At 34.9% G+C, this 18231-nt stretch overlaps 2 protein-coding genes across 6 annotated transcripts; one reads left to right on the forward strand and one right to left on the reverse strand.

Moving 5' to 3' along the window:
• Window positions 1–5152: 5152 nt before the first annotated feature.
• Window positions 5153–11431, forward strand: LOC108464024 (uncharacterized). Of its 4 annotated transcripts, none has more exons than XR_008271983.1 (6): window positions 5153–5533; window positions 5939–6020; window positions 6162–6488; window positions 6574–8327; window positions 8413–9698; window positions 11064–11431. XR_008271983.1 is itself a non-coding variant. In XM_017764084.2 (5 exons), exons 3-5 carry the CDS (start codon window positions 6294–6296, stop codon window positions 9626–9628), a joined length of 3165 nt encoding a protein of 1054 aa, XP_017619573.1. In that variant the 5' UTR covers window positions 5153–5533; window positions 5939–6020; window positions 6162–6293; the 3' UTR covers window positions 9629–11012. The 4 variants fall into 4 exon arrangements, 1 of the variants encoding a protein (XP_017619573.1); XR_001868216.2 differs by lacking the exon at window positions 11064–11431 and adding an exon at window positions 10797–11012; XR_001868217.2 differs by lacking the exon at window positions 11064–11431 and adding an exon at window positions 10802–11012.
• Window positions 11432–13591: 2160 nt separating this feature from the next.
• Window positions 13592–18067, reverse strand: LOC108461109 (uncharacterized). Of its 2 annotated transcripts, XM_017760808.2 has the most exons (5): window positions 17581–18067; window positions 17360–17483; window positions 15912–16020; window positions 14307–15377; window positions 13592–14104 (listed from the first exon to the last, which is right to left on the reverse strand). In XM_017760808.2, the coding sequence occupies exons 1-5, from the start codon at window positions 17771–17773 to the stop codon at window positions 13847–13849; spliced, it is 1755 nt and encodes a 584-aa protein (XP_017616297.1). In that variant the 5' UTR covers window positions 17774–18067; the 3' UTR covers window positions 13592–13846. The 2 variants fall into 2 exon arrangements, with proteins under 2 accessions (XP_017616297.1, XP_052876581.1); XM_053020621.1 differs by lacking the exons at window positions 17360–17483; window positions 17581–18067 and adding an exon at window positions 16730–17022.
• Between the last annotated feature and the right edge of the window lie 164 nt (window positions 18068–18231).

Here is an 18231-nt window from a genome sequence, read left to right on the forward strand (position 1 = left end):
TGGCGGAAAAAAGGGCTAAAGGGCTGTTTTATAATTGTGACGAGTCTTATTCCATGGGACAAAAATGTAAAAGGCTATTTTGGATAGAAGTACCAGATGTTGAAGTCAAGCGAGATGATGATGAGATAGATGATTTTGGATAAGTTCTGAAGTTTATTCTGAATTTGAGCTCGAGGACAAGCTCAATTCCGAGAATGGGAGTAATGATATGGACGCTTTAATTGCAATAGGAGTTTTTAGTTTTATTTATTTATTATATCAGGTTTTACTAAGAGTTTTAGGTTTACTATATTAGGTTTTTGTTTCCTTCATAAACTCTAAGTTATGAATTCTATTTTATGTCAATTAGGACTCTTTCCTTTTTTATTAACAGTCTATAAAAGGCTGCCAATATGAAATAAAGAGGTAAGCAATTATTCTATCAAAAGAAACATTATTTTGAGAGGGGGTTCAGTCAATGACGAATCTGCCTTTTGAGTAACCATAGGTCGAAGCAAGAATTCTTTCTCGTCTAGACCTGTGACTAGATCCTACACCAAGGCGCATAACAGCTTACTAATAGATGTTAGGTTAAAGGGAAATTAAGTTTAACACAAAGTTTAAAGAAATAGATGGTGTTTGATGAATGGTTTAGATCCAAGGACACAATATGTTAAACTATTTGACAACAAAACTTTAAGAATGTTTGTGTGAGGTTTAAAGGTGAAAAAGAGTTTCAAATTACATATCATATTATTTGTAATACTAGAATGAATAACCTATTTGGATGATGAGGAAATTGAAGACACTTAGTCAAGTTACCTGACTTGACTATAGCAATGATAGAAGAAGTTGATTTTTTAGATGGAAGAATGGTCTCAGTACTTGATTTTGCAATGTTTGTTGGCTGTGATCTTCGTGTCTTATTCTATAGCTTCACACAATAAAGCTTTGCATATCCTAGCTTATGATAATAGCAATACGCAATTCCTCCTATCTACTAAATGCAATTATCACTACAATTGTCGTTCTTAATTGACCCTATTGTTTTATTACCATAACTCATAAGAGCTTTATTAGTGGTCTAAACTATATAAGAGTCTTTAGGATGTAACACTCTCAAGAAAAAATCTTGTAAAGAGAATTTGAGATTTGGTAGCCTCAAAATTTGAAGGAAGGTAGGAAAAGAAACTCATAACCATCATTTTCTCATGTTAAGTTTTTTGAACTTTCACATCCAAATTAAATGGTAACAAAAGATTAAGCCTTTTATACACCCTATTGAATCCATAAATAGGTTTTCAAATACCTTTCTTACTTTTTTTGATGATAGAATGCTTGGAAAACTGCACACATATAAGAGATAATTCATTTTTCAAAATATAAAAAATATAAATAGTCTATAAGTTCTTTCACAAATTCACAATGATTGATCAATACAGTTACCTCACCGTTAATAGAATTCTAGATTTGCAAAAATAAAGTGCATCATTTCTTAGCCAAGCTTGATTTGTATCATCAGGGGGTGAATCCTTAACCTAATGGTCATATTTTTCGATACTTCTTAAATAAAATTTGACCATTCTTGCTCCAATCTAGATAGTTTAATCTGTTCAATTTATACTTTATAATCTTAGACATCAATAGAATCGTCTTGTTCACAACAATCATATCACTCATTTTTACTTTGTAACTTTAGCAATCACAAATAAAATCAAACACCCAAAATAACAAATGACCCAAAAATTCAAATTCAAAGCATGATTTGTAGAAACCCCCAAAACATTACTACTTTTATCCAAACCATAAAATTCCCATCAGACTTTAAATAGTGAGAAAACAAAGACAAATAGTGATCAACCCCTAAATAACCCCTAAACACCCTTGATGCCATCTCCAATTAAACACCCAACCACCAGGTTTAGGTCAAAGTAGTGAATTGACATCAATGTAGAGATTTAGTGAATAAGTGGTGTCACACGTGCCTTCATGTATTGGTTAGTGAAGAAGGTTTGCAAGGGCTTTTTATTGTGCGTGAGCTTCATGTACTCGCATTCAGGTTGTCTAAATTTCCAAATTAGCTGAGGAGACATTTGCACACTTCCTTATGACGGCGGTGCACACTAACGATCACTTTAAAAGTGACCCATAAAAATACACATACATTTTTTTAAAAGCAACGAAACACATACTGAGCCAAGAGGCTTTGATACCATGAAAATGAAATTTAATAAAAGAAGAAGAATGGAAGAATTTGGATGACAAGTATTATTGCAATCTACCCCAAAGTACATATTTATACATATTACAACTTATCAGAAAAAAAAGAAAAGAAAATAAATCGCTATAAATCACTTATGTGATACCTATAATTTTGTTATTTCCAACTATATAAAACATTCCTAACAATAATCTATATGGCCGTCCACCCACTACTCTTAATACTCATCCAATGGTTACCAAAAGCAATGTTGGTATCTTTAAACCAAGACATACCTAAAATCATATACCTCCTCTCCAAACAAAAACCTAATAACATTTATGAGGAAACACATCTAAAATGGCAAGATGTAGTGAACAAAGAACTTGATGCTTTATTTAAGAATGACACCTAAACATTGCAACACTTACCACCTAGAATGAAATCAGTTAGATGTAAATGTAATTTTTTGTATTAAAGGAAATCTAAATTGCTTAGTTGCAAGGTACAAGTCTAGGCTTAGAGCCAAAAGGTACTCACACACTACAACCCATGACTATTTAGGAACTCTTAACTATTGTAATGTCAAATACAATTCATACAATGTTTGTTGTTGTTGTGTTAAAAGCCTAGAAACTCAAGAAAGTAGACATAAACAATGCTTTTTTAAATGGAGAATTCACTATTGTTAAGGAGCATCACTCTCCCTTCGCATTAAGTGTTTTTTCATTAAGCTTCGTTACGTCCTATTGTAGTTCCAAACACTATTGCATAGGTCGTTGATGCAATGTAAATAGCAACAATATCTCTTGCTAAATTGCTTTTGAATACACTAAAAAATAAATTGTCATGTCTCTCCATCTTTATAAAACAAAAGTTTCACTTGCTACCTATATTTTTCCTCTACGCAAATAACTTATCATTTGCAAGCAACCTATTCAAAATTACCACCCATGGAACTAATGAGTGATTTAGTATATAAAAAGGAAGTTGGATTAGTTTTCTTTACAATACCTTAATTGCTTTTGGCCTTAATTCATTCTAAACCTTGCTCATAAAAAAATTTTGTCCTTACATAATCTCATCACCTACTTATAGTCTAAGTACCTACACAACTAAGCTTCTTAACTTTAGGAGCATCTTCCAATACCAATTACAATTTTTTGAATACAAAATTTGCATTAATGATCTTCTTGTGACCACATAGGCGTTAATCTAAGTAATCCATAAGGATCCTACTTGTACTATGATGGCTCTTTTGTGATGAATGATACAAGTCCGACTCTAACTATAAAGGTTCTTTAATCCAAGCCCCCCTCGATCATAGGGTCGTACATTAAATCCCAACTAATTTTCACTCCCATTGAAGTCCCATATCGTCCTCCCTCCCCAAAATCTCAAGCATAATTTATTAATTTTCTAAATAATTACCTTTGGGAGTATAAAATGTAGAGCCAAATTCAGTATATTGAATAACACCTCCTACATCAATTGGGATTTACCAGCATATAATAAAACCCTAACTACCAACAATGTATCCTCTAACTTAATTTTATCTAGTATTGGAGCACAATCCCTCTCCATTAGTTGCATTGTGATTAGGGGTACCCTCAAGTACCTTACAAAAAAGTTTGCTCAAACACAAATCCAATAGCTTCCTTGATATTTTGAGTTTTGATACTTCACTTTTGAAGGAATTAAGCTGCAAACCAAAAAAATCCATGAAATTGTTGCAACACATATTGTATCCAGACAATGGACTTCACCTTTGCTTTTGTAAAAGCCAATAGATCATCTATAAAACATAATGCATTAGCTTAATTCTTTGACTCTTAGGATGATAATGAAAGAGGCCATTGACAGTAACATAAAAAAAAATAGAAATAATATTTATAACTATTAGAAATAAGTATGGAGAAAGTGAGTTTGCTTGATGCACTCCTCTTGCACCTTTCAACTATCCTACTAGACCTCCATTCACTGAATACAGCCTTCGATCTAAGAGATGAACAACAAAGGAAATCCCATATCTTCTAGAATAGCAAGTAAAGGAAGTTCAAAGTAATTCAATTAAAAGCTTTTTGCAAATTAATTTTCAAAACGTATTTAAAGGAATTTTTTTGTTCCACAATAATAATATATAAATAAATATTATATTATAATTATATAAACATATACAAATATTTTTATTCAAAACATAACAATATAAATATTTATTATTAAATGGAAATATGAATACTTAAATAATATAAATAAATAAACAAATGTACAAGATGGATAGTTGGGCTATCTCATACTTAAGTATCGTTTTATTAGAGGTGTTTATAGGTCGAGTCGAGTTAGATCAAGTTTAGACCAGACTTAAGCATGATATTAACATATTTTATCTTTACTCTAGGTTTAGCCCTAGCTCGGCTAGACTTGAAAAATGTGGCTAAAAATGTGTTCAAGTCCACCCATACTTATAAATGGTTAATCTAAACTCATTTTAGGTTTACTCATATTAATTTTTTAAAAAAACTAAAAATATATTTATATTAATTTGAACTTAATATTAATAATTTTATATATCAAAATATATAATCATCTTTAACATTTTTAATGTTTACATTATAGTAGTATTATATATTATTATAGATTTAATTTTATGTGTTATAAGTTATATAATATAAAAAATAACATAATAAAAAGTATTACAAATGTAAAAATAAATTAAGCCCCAATTTTATATGTTTAAATTCGAAACCAACCCATACTTTAAATGAATTTAATTTTTTACCCATTTATATTTTTCAAACATAAATTTTTTTTTCTAAACACTTCAAAATTTCGATTTTAACTGGTCATGAAAAGTCTACTTGGAATGAAGGCCCAATACGAGGAAGCACAGATACAAAGCAGATACGGGTCGGGTTAAAACCGGATCAAGAGACCCGTGGGTCAGGACGCGGATCCTACTTTTTTTTTTCTTTTAACATTCCTTATTTTCTCTCTCTCTCTCTCTCTCCCATTTTCTACCTTTTTTCTCCCTTCTATCTTCATTCTTCCCCAAAGACGAAACGTAGCCGCCGCTCAAAGCCACCGTTGTCGCCGCCGTCTGGCCTCAGATCCGCCGTATTTTTACGCCGAATTGAAGCTCCGCGTCTCCTATTCCTTTTTATCGGTGTAGATTCCCTAAAAATCAATCCTCGGAAAGAGGCAAAACTGGAGTCTCGAGTTTCGAAGTGTCCTTATTCCGATCTCGGAATCTGACCGTTGAATCGGCCTGAGATCGAGCTATATTCTTTTTCGCCTCAAGCGTTACTCGCTGACCTTTCGGATCGGTCAAAAAATACCCTCCTGGCCGATTTTTAGGTTATTTTATTTATGATTTATTTTACTTTTGATATCCTTGGTTTTCTGACTTATTCCGCTCTTCTTTTTCTTGTTTTTTTTTTATTTTTTTCTAATATTTAATTGTTGAGGATAAATCAAAGCTAAAACTAAAATTAGAAGTAAATATAAAAATAAAACGAAAATAGAATCAAGCGAAAAATTCCTTTTTTTTTAATCCAAAGGGAAATTTGTTATCATGATCTGTCTTAAGGTAAATGGCATTTCGAGGCATATGCTGATAGTCTTATTGTCAACTCCGGGGCTCAATATGCGATGATACATATCACTTTTATTAAGTGGATTGGATGCTTAAGCTTTTGTTCTTTTTTTATTATGTGTATATACTATATATTGTTGATCTTGTTCTTTGATGTTGTTATGCAGGCACTTAACCTGTTGAAGACTGGAGTTTTATACTGATCTGTGTTGCTAATTATCTGACAAGATTGGAGGAACCAAATTAGCTGTAGGTTTCTTGGCCTTGTTGTTAAATAATACCAGTGTAATTTTGTTCTGGTACAATATAGGTGCTATTTTGTGTATTTCCTTTCAGTTTTTTTTAGTATTGATGCAATATTTTATTGGAGCTTTGCTTAATTGTTTTCAGAGCCGTATTTGTACTTGCACCGGGAGTTTCTCTTCTACACTGGTGTCAAGTAGTAAGCCAGAAGCCACGGCATCCTGCAAGATTTGTTGTGGTAGACCATTAGTTGATGGAATAGGGTCTGTATCTTCAGGCATGATGAGCACAGTAGGCCTGGAACTCACAAGTTTTATAGATCCCGATTGGACTTGGAAGACTGTTTCAAAGAGGAATAGGAGTGCAACAAGGCGTAGTAGGAAACTGGTAGCTGATAGCTTGACATTTGGAAAGGGGCTAGCTGATAAAAATGCCAGAACACTGGAGGATGTTACGGTTTCAGAGTCAGAGAAGGTTAAATTACATTCTTTTGTACTTATAAAACTACCCTCAGGGTTTCTCACTTGTTTCAACTAATTATCTGTTTTTCTATTAGCAGGTTGGTGTGGATGTTTTAGGACGGCGCTTTAGTGAAAAAGTAGAGAATGTTCCAATTAAGAAAAGGAGATTTATGTTCCAGTCTTCGTCACCCCCACCCCCATCGACTCCTAATCTGCACCTGGAAGCCTCTGCACGGCATGTAGATTTTCAGCCTGCTCCAGATCAGGATTCTGGTTCAGGTGCTGTGCAGGGGCAACAGCTCAGAAAATCTGATTGTTCTGCCAAGTCATTTGTCTCTAGTATCGATGTTGAGAAGATTTCAGAGGTAATAAATGGTGTTGATGATTTCTCAGGGATTGAAATACTTGCAGCTGCTGCTTGCAGCGATAGCATCTGTAATGATGTTACTGAAAATGAGGGAAATCCATTAGTAGAAGAACCAACGCAGGAGAAAATTCAGTCTTCTGCTTCTTCAATTCATTTGGAAGAAACTACTGCATCATTGGAGGTGGCGTGCAGCTTTCCAAAAGAATCAGTAAATGAAAGTAAGTCTGAGGGTTCATCTTCCCAGGACAATTCCTTTGCTGTTTTGCATGAATTTCCTAGTGACAAGGAGACAACACCAGAAAGTTCTGTTCCATTGCCAGATGATAGGTTACTTTGGGATTTAAATGTTTCAATGGATGCTTGGCCTTGTGATGGTGGGAATGTTGATTCTAAAAAGGATTCTATTGATGATATTTCTGTGAGAAGTGAAGAGTTGCAGACTAAGGAACCTCATGATATAAAAAATGATGCTACAAACGCAGTGGTTGCATCTGATGTTGGTGGGGGTAATAAGATGACTTCAGACTCAAGAACCATGCCTGTTGGGACTGATGATTCGAGTACGGCGAAACAGGAATCTCAAGGATGCTCTGGTTATGATTCTCAAAAGGATTCTTTTGATAATATTTCTGTGGGAAGTGAAGAGTCGCCTACTAAAGAACCTCAAGATGTAAAAAATGGTACTACGAATGAAGTGGTTTCATTTGATGTTGATGGTACAACGAACGAAGTGGTTTCATCTGATGTTGATGGTACTATGAACGAAGTGGTTTCATCTGATGTTGATGGGGGTAATAGGATGACTTCAGACATCAGAACCGTGCCTGTTGAGACTGATGACTTGAGTACAGAGAAACAGGAATCTCAAGGATGCTCTAGCTATGATTCTCCAAAGGATTCTTTTGATACTATTTCTGTGAGAAGTGAAGAGTTGCAGGCTAAGGAACCTCAGGATATAAAAGATGATAATACGAATGATGTGGTTTCACCTGATGTTGATGGGGGTAATAGGATGACTTCAGATTTGAGAACTTTGCCTGTTGAGACTGATGACTTGAATGGAGAGAAACAGGACACTGAAGGATGCTCTGGTTATGATTCACAATTTGAGGATGGGGAGTTGAGGGAATCAGATGTTCAATGTTGGGAGGAAGCTGAACAGGTGGATTATGACACTGAATTTGAGGAAGAAAGATCATTTGGCTTGGAAGCTGAGAGTGGTGAGCAGGAACTAAAGGTAGAAAGAGGATCAAATCCGGAACTAACTGGCAGTTTTAAATGTTACGAAGCAGGAGAGAGTTTGAGGAAAAATTCAGTGAGCTTGAAGATTGGAACTGTGGAAGTTTCCGATGGTGAGGCTATGAAAATTGATTGCTTGGATAGGTCTAATTATGATCTTAGAGTAGATTTATCCAAGGTATCAAAAAGGGAAATACTTTCATGTGTTGAAGGATCATTGTCCACTGATGTTGTACAGAGAAGCAGGTGATTTTTTTGGATGCAATTGTCTCTTCTCTTGGATGTACATTTCTAGCTTTGATTGATTACTCTGCTTATTCTAATATTTCAGGTTTGACAATTTTAATGGTTTGTATCCTCGAGCTGAAAGAGGCTCTGGTTCTGACAGATTTGTTGGTTGTGATGGATCTTCTTCACATATGCGTGTCAGAAGCCCAGGAGGTGCTCATTTTTTCAATCCTTCAGCTAATTATCGGGATTCTAAGCGGCAGGATCCATCTATTTATCATGGCCCTTACGGTTTTGGGCGCCCCAGACCGAAAAGTGCTTTTGACAACCGAGAATATCCCATGGGTGCAGACCAAGCACCTTCGGAAGCTGCTGGTGTTCCAAGAACTGACCACCGTATTACCCGGCAATTTACGGGCTCTAACAGGTCATTGCTTAGAAGGAGATCACCAATTGAAAGGGCTGATTCTTACGGTATGTTTCCAAGGATGCCAAACGTAAGAGATACTAGTCCTGATCGGAACAGGTTTAGAAGATATCCGCAAGGAGTTAGTAGAGGCATCAGAGATCAATATCTCAGGCATATTCCTGATGACAGCTCACGGTACGAGAGTCGCATGCCACATTGTATAGACAGGAGAGAAAGAAGCATTTCCCCCCACGGCGGAAGACCTCACCATACTGTACCTTACAAGAGAGTTCGATCAAGATCAAGGAGCCGCTCTCCCATTGATTGGTTATTGCACAGGGATCGAAATGAGGGTTCAAGACGTCGCAACAGGTCACCCGATTTTAGGTCTGATGCTAGAATAGATAGGGTGAGGCTGCCATTTGCAAAGCGATTTGCTGCAGGTTACGGAGAGTTCATGTCCTCACCACGAAGTCGTGTTTCACCACAACGAAATTCCAAGATCTTTGAGGATCGTAGTAATCCTGGTTTAGACCATTTTAGGGAACGGAAATCACACATGAGAATGATTCAACAAGATCAAAGGTTTGATCAAGTCCGCCCCTTTCGGAGATTAAATTCACACGATTACTTCAACCCCATGATTCGACCTAGAAGATTTCCCGATAGGACTACTGGTGGTAAAGGGTGTAAATATGAAACCAGTGAAGATGGTAAACATAGTAGCAGATATCCAATGATTCATCGAGTGAGGTGTTACGATACAGATGGTGGAGCCCGTCGGTTTCGTTATAACGAAGAAGATTCATACATGGCTAAGAACTCTTCAACCGTGACTAATTCAACTGGGGTCTCATCTAGACGCCCCGATGATGCTGATGCACCTAGGACAGCCAGTGATGATAGGTGAATTTAAGATTATATGCACAACTGTGACAGGATTTGGCTGGAAAAAAGGGAGATGTGAAACCTTGTAAGAGGTAATATCTCTTTTCTCTTTTACCCAATCATATATGCTTGTATTTGGCCTGGCTGGTGGGAGATTTTTGTTTTTATTTTTTTTTCACCTTCTTTTTTACCAATTCCATTTACAGGGCAGCATGCCATCTAAATTCCCTCTCCTTATTTTTTTTTCTTTTTAGTTTGTAGTTTCACTTTGCATAGAATTTTTTTTCACCTCTTTTACTTCTCTTTTCCATAGTTAAAGTTAAAAAAGAGGTTTGTTTTTACTTTTAATGATTATGCTTCTTTTTTTCTAATACAAGATTACAGACAAGCATATTATTTACTGTTAGGTTCTTTGCACCCATAGGGAAAAAATCATCATATTTACTATATTATAAAAATGTATTCAAAAGTACTGAGAAAAGATGCATTTTTAAGCCATGGAAGTATATTGATGGTATGTTTTGCAAAGATTGTTTACAGTGGCATAGTAGGAGATGATTAGTTTATCTGTTGATTGATCAAATTGTCATTAAGTCGTGGTTTCCGGAGCCAGACGGGTTTCTTGTTTAACTGGTCCAGTTCGATTGAATTAATCATTAAAAAATATTAAAAAGAGAACACCGGTTTAACTGTCTGAGCCCCTTGTTTTGAAAACAGTGCATTAAGTTTAGCTTTTTTGCAAGGTGGCTTGAAAAAATCAATCGCATTGTGATTGTTGATGTCAGTGATGATTGAACCGGACAGGATCGGTCAGTCGGGTCATGAATTGGCTGGATATTAGACCGGTTGAACAGGGAATCTATATTTATTCTTTTATGAATTTTTAATTGGTCTGGTAAATAGGTGGTCTGATTTAAAACATTGAAGGATGCAGCCATGTATTACCAATATATATGAAGAGTGTATATCAACAGTAGGTTTGGCCCAGTGACTAAAAGCTAGAATATATACATGAAATGAAATGGTTAAGACACAAGAGTAGAATAGATAGCCTCGTAAACAGGGGAAAATAGCTTGAAGAAAAAAATGGATGGATGCCTTTGCAATTAAAAAATCTTTAATAATTTGATTCACTGTGGCCCCACTTTTGTGCATTGAACATTTATTAATCTATATATATATATGTTCAGAGTAGATTAATTTCCTCTAAAAGAAAAATGATAAGAGAGAGGAAGACATTCAACACACAGTGAGGAGAAGCTGGAACCCATGGAGGATATATTATACTTTTGTGGACATCACCATCGACTGTTTATTTAAATTGAGTTTCACTTTCATTTCTTTGTGGGTGAAGTGTAAAGTCTTAATTTCTTTTATGGTTGATGTGATTTTTTTATTCATAAAAATTGCAGACACTAAGTTTTGGAGATTGTAACTAAAATCAAATATGGTTACAGGATTAAACAAAGATGGTAATAACAAACACAAGCCAATGGGCTAAACTTCAGTTCAAGCCATGATGAAACCAGTACCTGCAGCTGAGAAAAACAACATAATTAAATACATTCAGAAAGGGGGTATTTCAATTGAATTTGGTTAATTAATCTGATTAATCGAGTTTTATTTCAAATCAAGATTTTTACGGATTTTCTGTCCAATTAATGGGTCTGAATCCTAAAACAGTGCAACGAGCTCAGAGAAATAATGGTTGTCCAAATTGGGTAGTTCAATCAAGGCACCTATTTCAGAAAGCTAGAATTTTTTATGTACATTTATGGCTCATAAATTTTGGTGAGAGCTTAATTTTAAAGATTTAGTGAATTTTAATGAACTTATTCATATAAATTTTATTTACGCATAAAGATAAATTAAGACTATAACGTTAATTCATTTTGATTTTTCACTTTTAAAATTTAGTTAAATTATTTTTTAACAGAAAAATTGATTAATTTGTTAAAATTTTAGTGAAATTGATGTGGTGTCTTGCAAGTTATCAATGTATTTTCATTGTTAACATAGATAATTTTTGAAAAAATTATGTTTTTTCTAAAATTTATAAATATTTTATTATTTTTAAGTTTTTATATATTACTACATCAATATCAATAAATTTTTAATTCAAAAGAAAAAAATTAAGAACTAATATGAGAAAAGAGAAACACCAAAAAGGTAAACCTGGCGTCCCTTCTAATGATCTTCAAGACCATCCCATGCCAAACATGATAAAAATCTAAAGTGATAAGGATAAGAAAGATTGGACTAAGTGTCCTACACCTCATTTGGCCTTTTGACGTTGACATACCCAATGTGTGTTCTTTTTTTTTTTTAAATATTTACATTATAATATATTATTTTTTATTACATAATATGTTAATAATAATAATAAATAAATTAAATTAAAAATAAATCAGGTCAAGGTTAAGTTAAGCATATTGAATCTTGAATATCCAAAATATAAATGGGTTAATTATTATTCAAATGCTCGGAGTGTGCTTTAAATTTGCACAGATAGCTTAGCTCTTGGACAAGCGTAACGTAAGATAAAAATTATATTGCATCACAATTTATAAAAAAATAAATTGATTTTTTTATGTGAGCATTGTGCTTCATCAAAATATAAAAATGGTCCAAGATAGACCGATTGAGTCTTAGTTCAATTAATATCAATATTATTATCGATGCATGAGAATATAAATTCGAGTGTATTGAAATGCATTATCCTCCTATTTAAAAGTTAAAAAGAAGGTATAAATAGTTCTAGTATTGTATCAAAAGCAAAGATTAAGAATCATGATGTAACACTCATACGAATAGAAGTAAAAAAAAAAAAAAAGCAGACATCGTGATGACCAACTATGGTCAAATTCTATAGAAGGCCCTTGTACTATGCATTTCAGCAAATTTAACCCCTCATCATTTCTAATACCTTTATTTTTCGAAATAAATATTTCAATCCTAAAATCATTTTCTTTTCCTTTAATTTCGTCAAATAGTTAAATATTAATGGGTCTTATTTATTTTTTAAACATTTGTATTATGCATTTTCTTTTGTCTTTTTTACATATGCAAAAACTTTTTCTAATTGTTCAAAAAATGTCAGTTATCACATGTTTTAAAAGATATATTATTTGAGAGAACTTTTCAAAATTAAAAACACATGTTGAAAATGTAAAGAGGGTAAATATGATTGAATCATAGTAGCAGAATTAAATATTCCAAAATATGCATAGTACAAGGACCTTTTTTAGAATTTTACCTTTATTTATCTTCCCTTTGGGACTGGATAGTTTTGTGTCTGAGGTCACTTTCAATAATTAGTCTTTTGCAAGCAATAATACAGCTGCAAAAAGCCTTTGAATATTTATCTTCTAAATTGGGGAATCTGAAAGTGCCTGCTCACATGCTAAAAAGTTATCTAGTCAGTTTTCAAGCTTCATTTTTTTTTTTTAATGATACAAGACAAAATTGCATATTAAGTTTTTAAAATCAAACCGGTAGTTGAACTGATCAGATCACCAGTTTAATTAAATAAATCAATTTGTACTAGTTTTGGTCAATCGGTTCAATGTCATTCTCAAGACTGATACTTAGACCAAATTCCTAATCCAACCGGTCCGGTTCAAACAACCTTGGTTGAAGTATACCATCTCATAAGAATTTGTTATTTGATTTTGAATTCTAAAACTAATTCAGAGCTATATATATGGAAAATAAAATTGATGAAACCTACATTGCTTGGGACTCTTGTGTCTGACACATAGATATGTGAATATGACCTCTAAAGCTCCTTAAGATACATGGAAGAACTTAAAAAAGACTAATCATTCCAGTGTCGGGTACATACCTAGATCTGACATTCACACCCGGGTCTGAGTAACACAGGTGGGATTTGCAATTTTTATGAGCTTTAGTAAGGAGGGAGAAGAAAGATATCTAGCATCTACCCTGGTTTTCAATTGACAAGATTTAACCATTTCAAAGCTAGTTTCATAACAACTCACCGTGTTAGAAATCGGAATAGGAGAAGAAAGATGTCTAGCATCTACCTTGGTTTCCCTAATAATACAATGATTGCAAATTACAAAACAGTAAGCAAATCTAACTAGCTTTACATTGATATTAGAATAATGATTCGATTCGTGGTTCTTCCTGGGAATTGGTTCTCTGCCAAATGTCAAATATCGTAGAATTAAAAACAATTAATGTATTGCCATACCTCATGGTCTTTACACCCTGACCATCATCGGGCATGCATGCTGGCAGGGGATCGACCACCTATCTCGCTGCCAATATCATCTTCTATTTCACTACCATCTAAACAAATGCCATTGTTGTTGACACTAAGCTCAGAACTAGCGTTACTGCTTGTAGCAAGAGGGGAATCGGAGACACTAATATTTCTGCTTCGTGTGGGACCCGATCTCACACTGTACATAGATGATGCTGGAATATTTGTCATTAATGGCCGTAAATTACCAGGAATGCGTCGCCTTATATCCTGGTCAAGACAATGTGAAGTCAGATAAAGATTTAGCCACCTCCCCAACCTTCAATCTCTTAGTGTATTGGGATATAACTATTAACTAGAGGATTTGGGATACCTTGTAAACAACATATTTAGATTATTGTACTCCCATGTAATAGATCATGATTTAAGCAATCTAAAAGATATGCCTCAGAAAATCTTAGGAGATACTTACCATATGCCTTATAGCCATATCGAGTGACTTCTTTGAAAGTGTTCTTCCAAAGCCTGAACTGTCTGGTGATGAAGACTTCACAGACAAGTTACCGTGAGGAGAATGTTTATCATCTTGCTTGGGAGGTACCAGTTTCCGCATGTTTATTACCCTCTCAACCATTTTATTTCCAATTACAACAGGGCTCACGTTGTCACTGACTTTCGAATATCCACGACTTATTGCAGGAACGGAGCTCCCACTAACATGCAGCATAGAACCATTAGGGAGACGTCCTCTTGAAGGAGAGCATGATTGTCGCCTTGGTCTACCAGCAGGAGCTGGTTCAACAGAAGAAGATCGAGAACTTGGTGCTCCAGGCCTGCCTCTTGTCGCTGAAAGTGGTCTATCAGGTAGTGTTGTTCTTAAATTTGGTGGAGCGTCATGTGAGAAACCAGGCATCTCAGAAGGCTTCCATGGCCTAGACTTTACCACCGGAGAGGCACCACCACGTGATGGTACAGAATTTCTGGACACTGAAGGAGTTGGCTTTGTAACCGACGGAGATGATTTGATTGGAGGAGCAGATACATTAGCAGCACTTGATGGACGACGAGTTGGCGTGGCTACTCTTGATACAGGTTTGGATGAAGGTATAGAAGGTCTTGCAGGTGGTGTTGAAGACCTTGCTGTGGACCTTGTCGGTGTGGCAGATCTTGCAGAAACTGTGGGTTTAGTAGCAGAAGATGCACTCTTGGCGGCAGAAACTGTGGGCTTAGTTGTGTGCACTACAGGTTTTGTTGCAGACTTAGTTGCCGATATTGCAGGCTTTGCTGTAGATGTTACAGGCTTAGCTGCAGAACTGGAGGATCTTGTTGAGGTCAATGTGGCCCGAGATGTAGGCGTTGATGATCTTGTAGGTTTAGAAGCTCCAGTCAATGTAGGGCGCCCAGTGGGTGTTGCAGGTCTTGAACCTGGACCCCCTGATGATGAAGGCCTGCGAATCCCTGTAGAATTCAACCCAGGGGACAAAGCAGGTTGCTTTGGTGATAAGTTGCTCCTGGCAGCAGACTCAGCCTGGGGATTTGCTAGCTATAAACACAATGAACAAATATCTATTGCCAATAAGTTCATGAACCTGATAACCATAACACTTAAAGGTCCAAAAAACTAAACAAAACCATAGAAATAACCTTGGAAATTTTCGAAAACAAAAATATATCTGAGAATATAGATCATCCATAATATTTTAACAGGCACACAAAATTTTAAAACTTCAAAGCATTTTCTAAATTTGGGGATCAATGATTTTGAAGGCAAGTTGGAAACATACATAGAGGAAGATTAATGAGTTCCAAGATAACAGGCAGTCATCCAAGTTGATTCCTACTTAATAAAGGCTCTTTAGTTAATATTGTTACAAAAACAGTCTCTTCAGTTTTGCTGATTCTTGACCACACTCTAATCAAAGTTTTGTTCAAACAAGGACAAGGAGGAAATCCATTTAATAAATGTGGAATGGAATAAATTCCTGTTTAAAGCAATTACCATATCATATACTTAAATAATCCAAACTTTTCAAAAGGTGTGCAATCCATATTATAGCATTAAGAAAACTTTTCTTACCTTGGATTTCAGCACAGTCGGGCTAGCCTTAGGAGCGCCAATCTGACTCATTACAGTCTTTTGTGATTCCAAGGAAGGAAAAAGTGGAGTACCAGGAGGTGTTAAAAGCCTGAAATAAATATGAGACAGTTCATGTTACAGAGTCATATTAAAATAAATATTTTTCACTTAACTACTTTCATGTGGGAAAAGGAAAGGATTAGCACAGAGCTCTAGCAAGTGCAAGACCTTAACACTACTTTCAAAAGATTGTGGGAATTCTTCCAAAAATTGCCGTTTAAAAGATTTTGAAATCAGAGCCCGTATTTCAAAATCCTTAACCATTCTTCACATCAAGGAAATGCACATCTTATGATTCACAACATCACGACCCAGAACATTTCAGGAAGCAAAGAATCAGACCCATGAAATAAGAAAGAACATGCTTACTTTTCAAAAGTTAAAGATTAAGAATTTCACTGAATTTTATTACAATTTACAAGTCCAAAATTTCTGATAGACAAGCATTATAACGGGAGTCAGAGTTCCAGTCCTTTTATTGGGGCCATTTCTCTATTTATATCAAACAACTGAATGAAAGTTAAATATCAAAATCATTTAAGGAACTATTCTCAAGATTCGTGGCATTGTTATTGAATATTTGGCTTGTTGCAGGAATCAACTTAACATTTTAAGGCAACTAGTCTAGACTTGTCCGCAAAGAAGCAGCTACAATCGACAAACTTTCCAAACTCTTTAAGAAAAACAAAGGAAAAGAAAAGGTACACCTAAAAGGAATGTAATAGGATTCACAAATAATAATCGGAATCTGATCATACAGCACATAAAAAGGAGATAGAACCATGAGAAATGCAGTTCAACTCAACGCAATTAGCTAGGAAACAGTGGTTTGAGTCCCCATTAGGAGACTGAAACCAATTCATCAAAGGACACCATAACAAGTCCTCATCATCATTATTACTTTACTAACTTTGAAGCAGACAAAACAAAAGCAGCCACAAATACTTTTTGCAAATAAAAATGCTCAAATGGCTGCTACTGACCCCAGAGCACATGCTAAAACTGCCCAACACAAACCATCAAATTATTAACTTTAATCAATCACACATGTCATCAATAATTATCATCCTACTGTCTTGTTCTTTTCCTCTCTCTTTTCCTATTGTTTTATTTATCTTTTGGCAAATTTTTAAGTAAATTAACCGAAAACTACCAATAAATGATTCAAAAGAACATTCAAATGCAAACATAATCTAAGCATGAATATGACTTATATAATCCAATATGATAATTAACTAAAATTAAACAAGTAACTAAACTCTAAAGCCAATTACGACATAGCTATTCCGTTATCCAAAAATTTCACTTCTAAATCGAAAGGCGCTTTTTCGATTCTGCTTTCAGCTAAAAGTAATAGCTTAAATTAAAAATAAACAAAAAAAATTTACCATTCATAATCATTTTTATCACATTCAGAATTAAGAAAATCGTCAGCAGCACCTCCCATCTTTCTCGCCGGAGCAGTTGCCGATGCCGAGAGATTAAATATCGGAGAAGTTCCAGGTTTAGATCCTAAACGTTTTTCAAAAAATTACCAAATTAACACAACAACTAAACCTACAAAATCAAATCACGAAAGAGAAAGCCTAATTTTTCAAAAAGAAAATACCTAAAGGAGCATCGAAGTCTTCTGAGCAGTGATTAAGAAAACTACTTTGTTCCTTCTCACGTTTCCGCATCTCGAGAAACAATGCGAGCTCTTCCTCTTTATCTTTCATCATCGAAGCTCGTAACTGTTGCCGTTGTTTCAACGCCGCCGTTTGCATTGCCGTTTCTTGTTGAGCCCTAAAGCTCCGATTCATCTTTCTTGTTCAGAAATTTTACTCTCACGGATCGAAAGGGAGACTTAAACGCAGCGTTAGAAAGAGCTAGAATGAGCTTCGCAGCTGAAAAAGTGAAGCGACATGGGAGAGAAGAGGAAATCGACAATGGCGGAAAGTGGCAAAGAAGTGTAAATAAGGAGAAAGAGAAAAGGGTGAAATGGGAAGAAAAAGGGAAATTGTTGAATCACGAGACAGCTGAAAACTAGAGAGCTCTCATTGTTTTGCCTCTCACTTAAAGGCTACGTTTTCAGATTTCTGGTTTTAGGTGGATGGATAATCACGATAATACCCTCTTTTTTAAATATATATAGGTCAAATTGTGTAATTAGTCCCCGTCTGCGTATAATTTGTGGATTTAATCTTATACTCTAATTTGGTGATTATTGTACTTTTAAATCGGCCAATTTTGATGGCTTTACTTTTTGATTTTAGAAATT

The sequence above is a fragment of the Gossypium arboreum genome, chromosome 10 (genome assembly GCF_025698485.1).
Source record: "Gossypium arboreum isolate Shixiya-1 chromosome 10, ASM2569848v2, whole genome shotgun sequence".
NCBI classification, from domain to species: Eukaryota; Viridiplantae; Streptophyta; class Magnoliopsida; order Malvales; family Malvaceae; genus Gossypium; species Gossypium arboreum.

Coding starts and splice junctions, on each gene's coding strand:
- LOC108464024 (XM_017764084.2), top strand. CDS start 6,294: ATGATGAGCACAGTAGGCCTGGAACTCACAAGTTTTATAGATCCCGAT. Junction 6,489..6,573: donor CGGTTTCAGAGTCAGAGAAG/GTTAAATTACAT, acceptor TTCTATTAGCAG/GTTGGTGTGGATGTTTTAGG. Junction 8,328..8,412: donor GATGTTGTACAGAGAAGCAG/GTGATTTTTTTG, acceptor CTAATATTTCAG/GTTTGACAATTTTAATGGTT.
- LOC108461109 (XM_017760808.2), bottom strand. CDS start 17,773: ATGAATCGGAGCTTTAGGGCTCAACAAGAAACGGCAATGCAAACGGCG. Junction 15,378..15,911: donor CGACTGTGCTGAAATCCAAG/GTAAGAAAAGTT, acceptor TTGTGTTTATAG/CTAGCAAATCCCCAGGCTGA. Junction 14,105..14,306: donor ATATGGCTATAAGGCATATG/GTAAGTATCTCC, acceptor TGTCTTGACCAG/GATATAAGGCGACGCATTCC.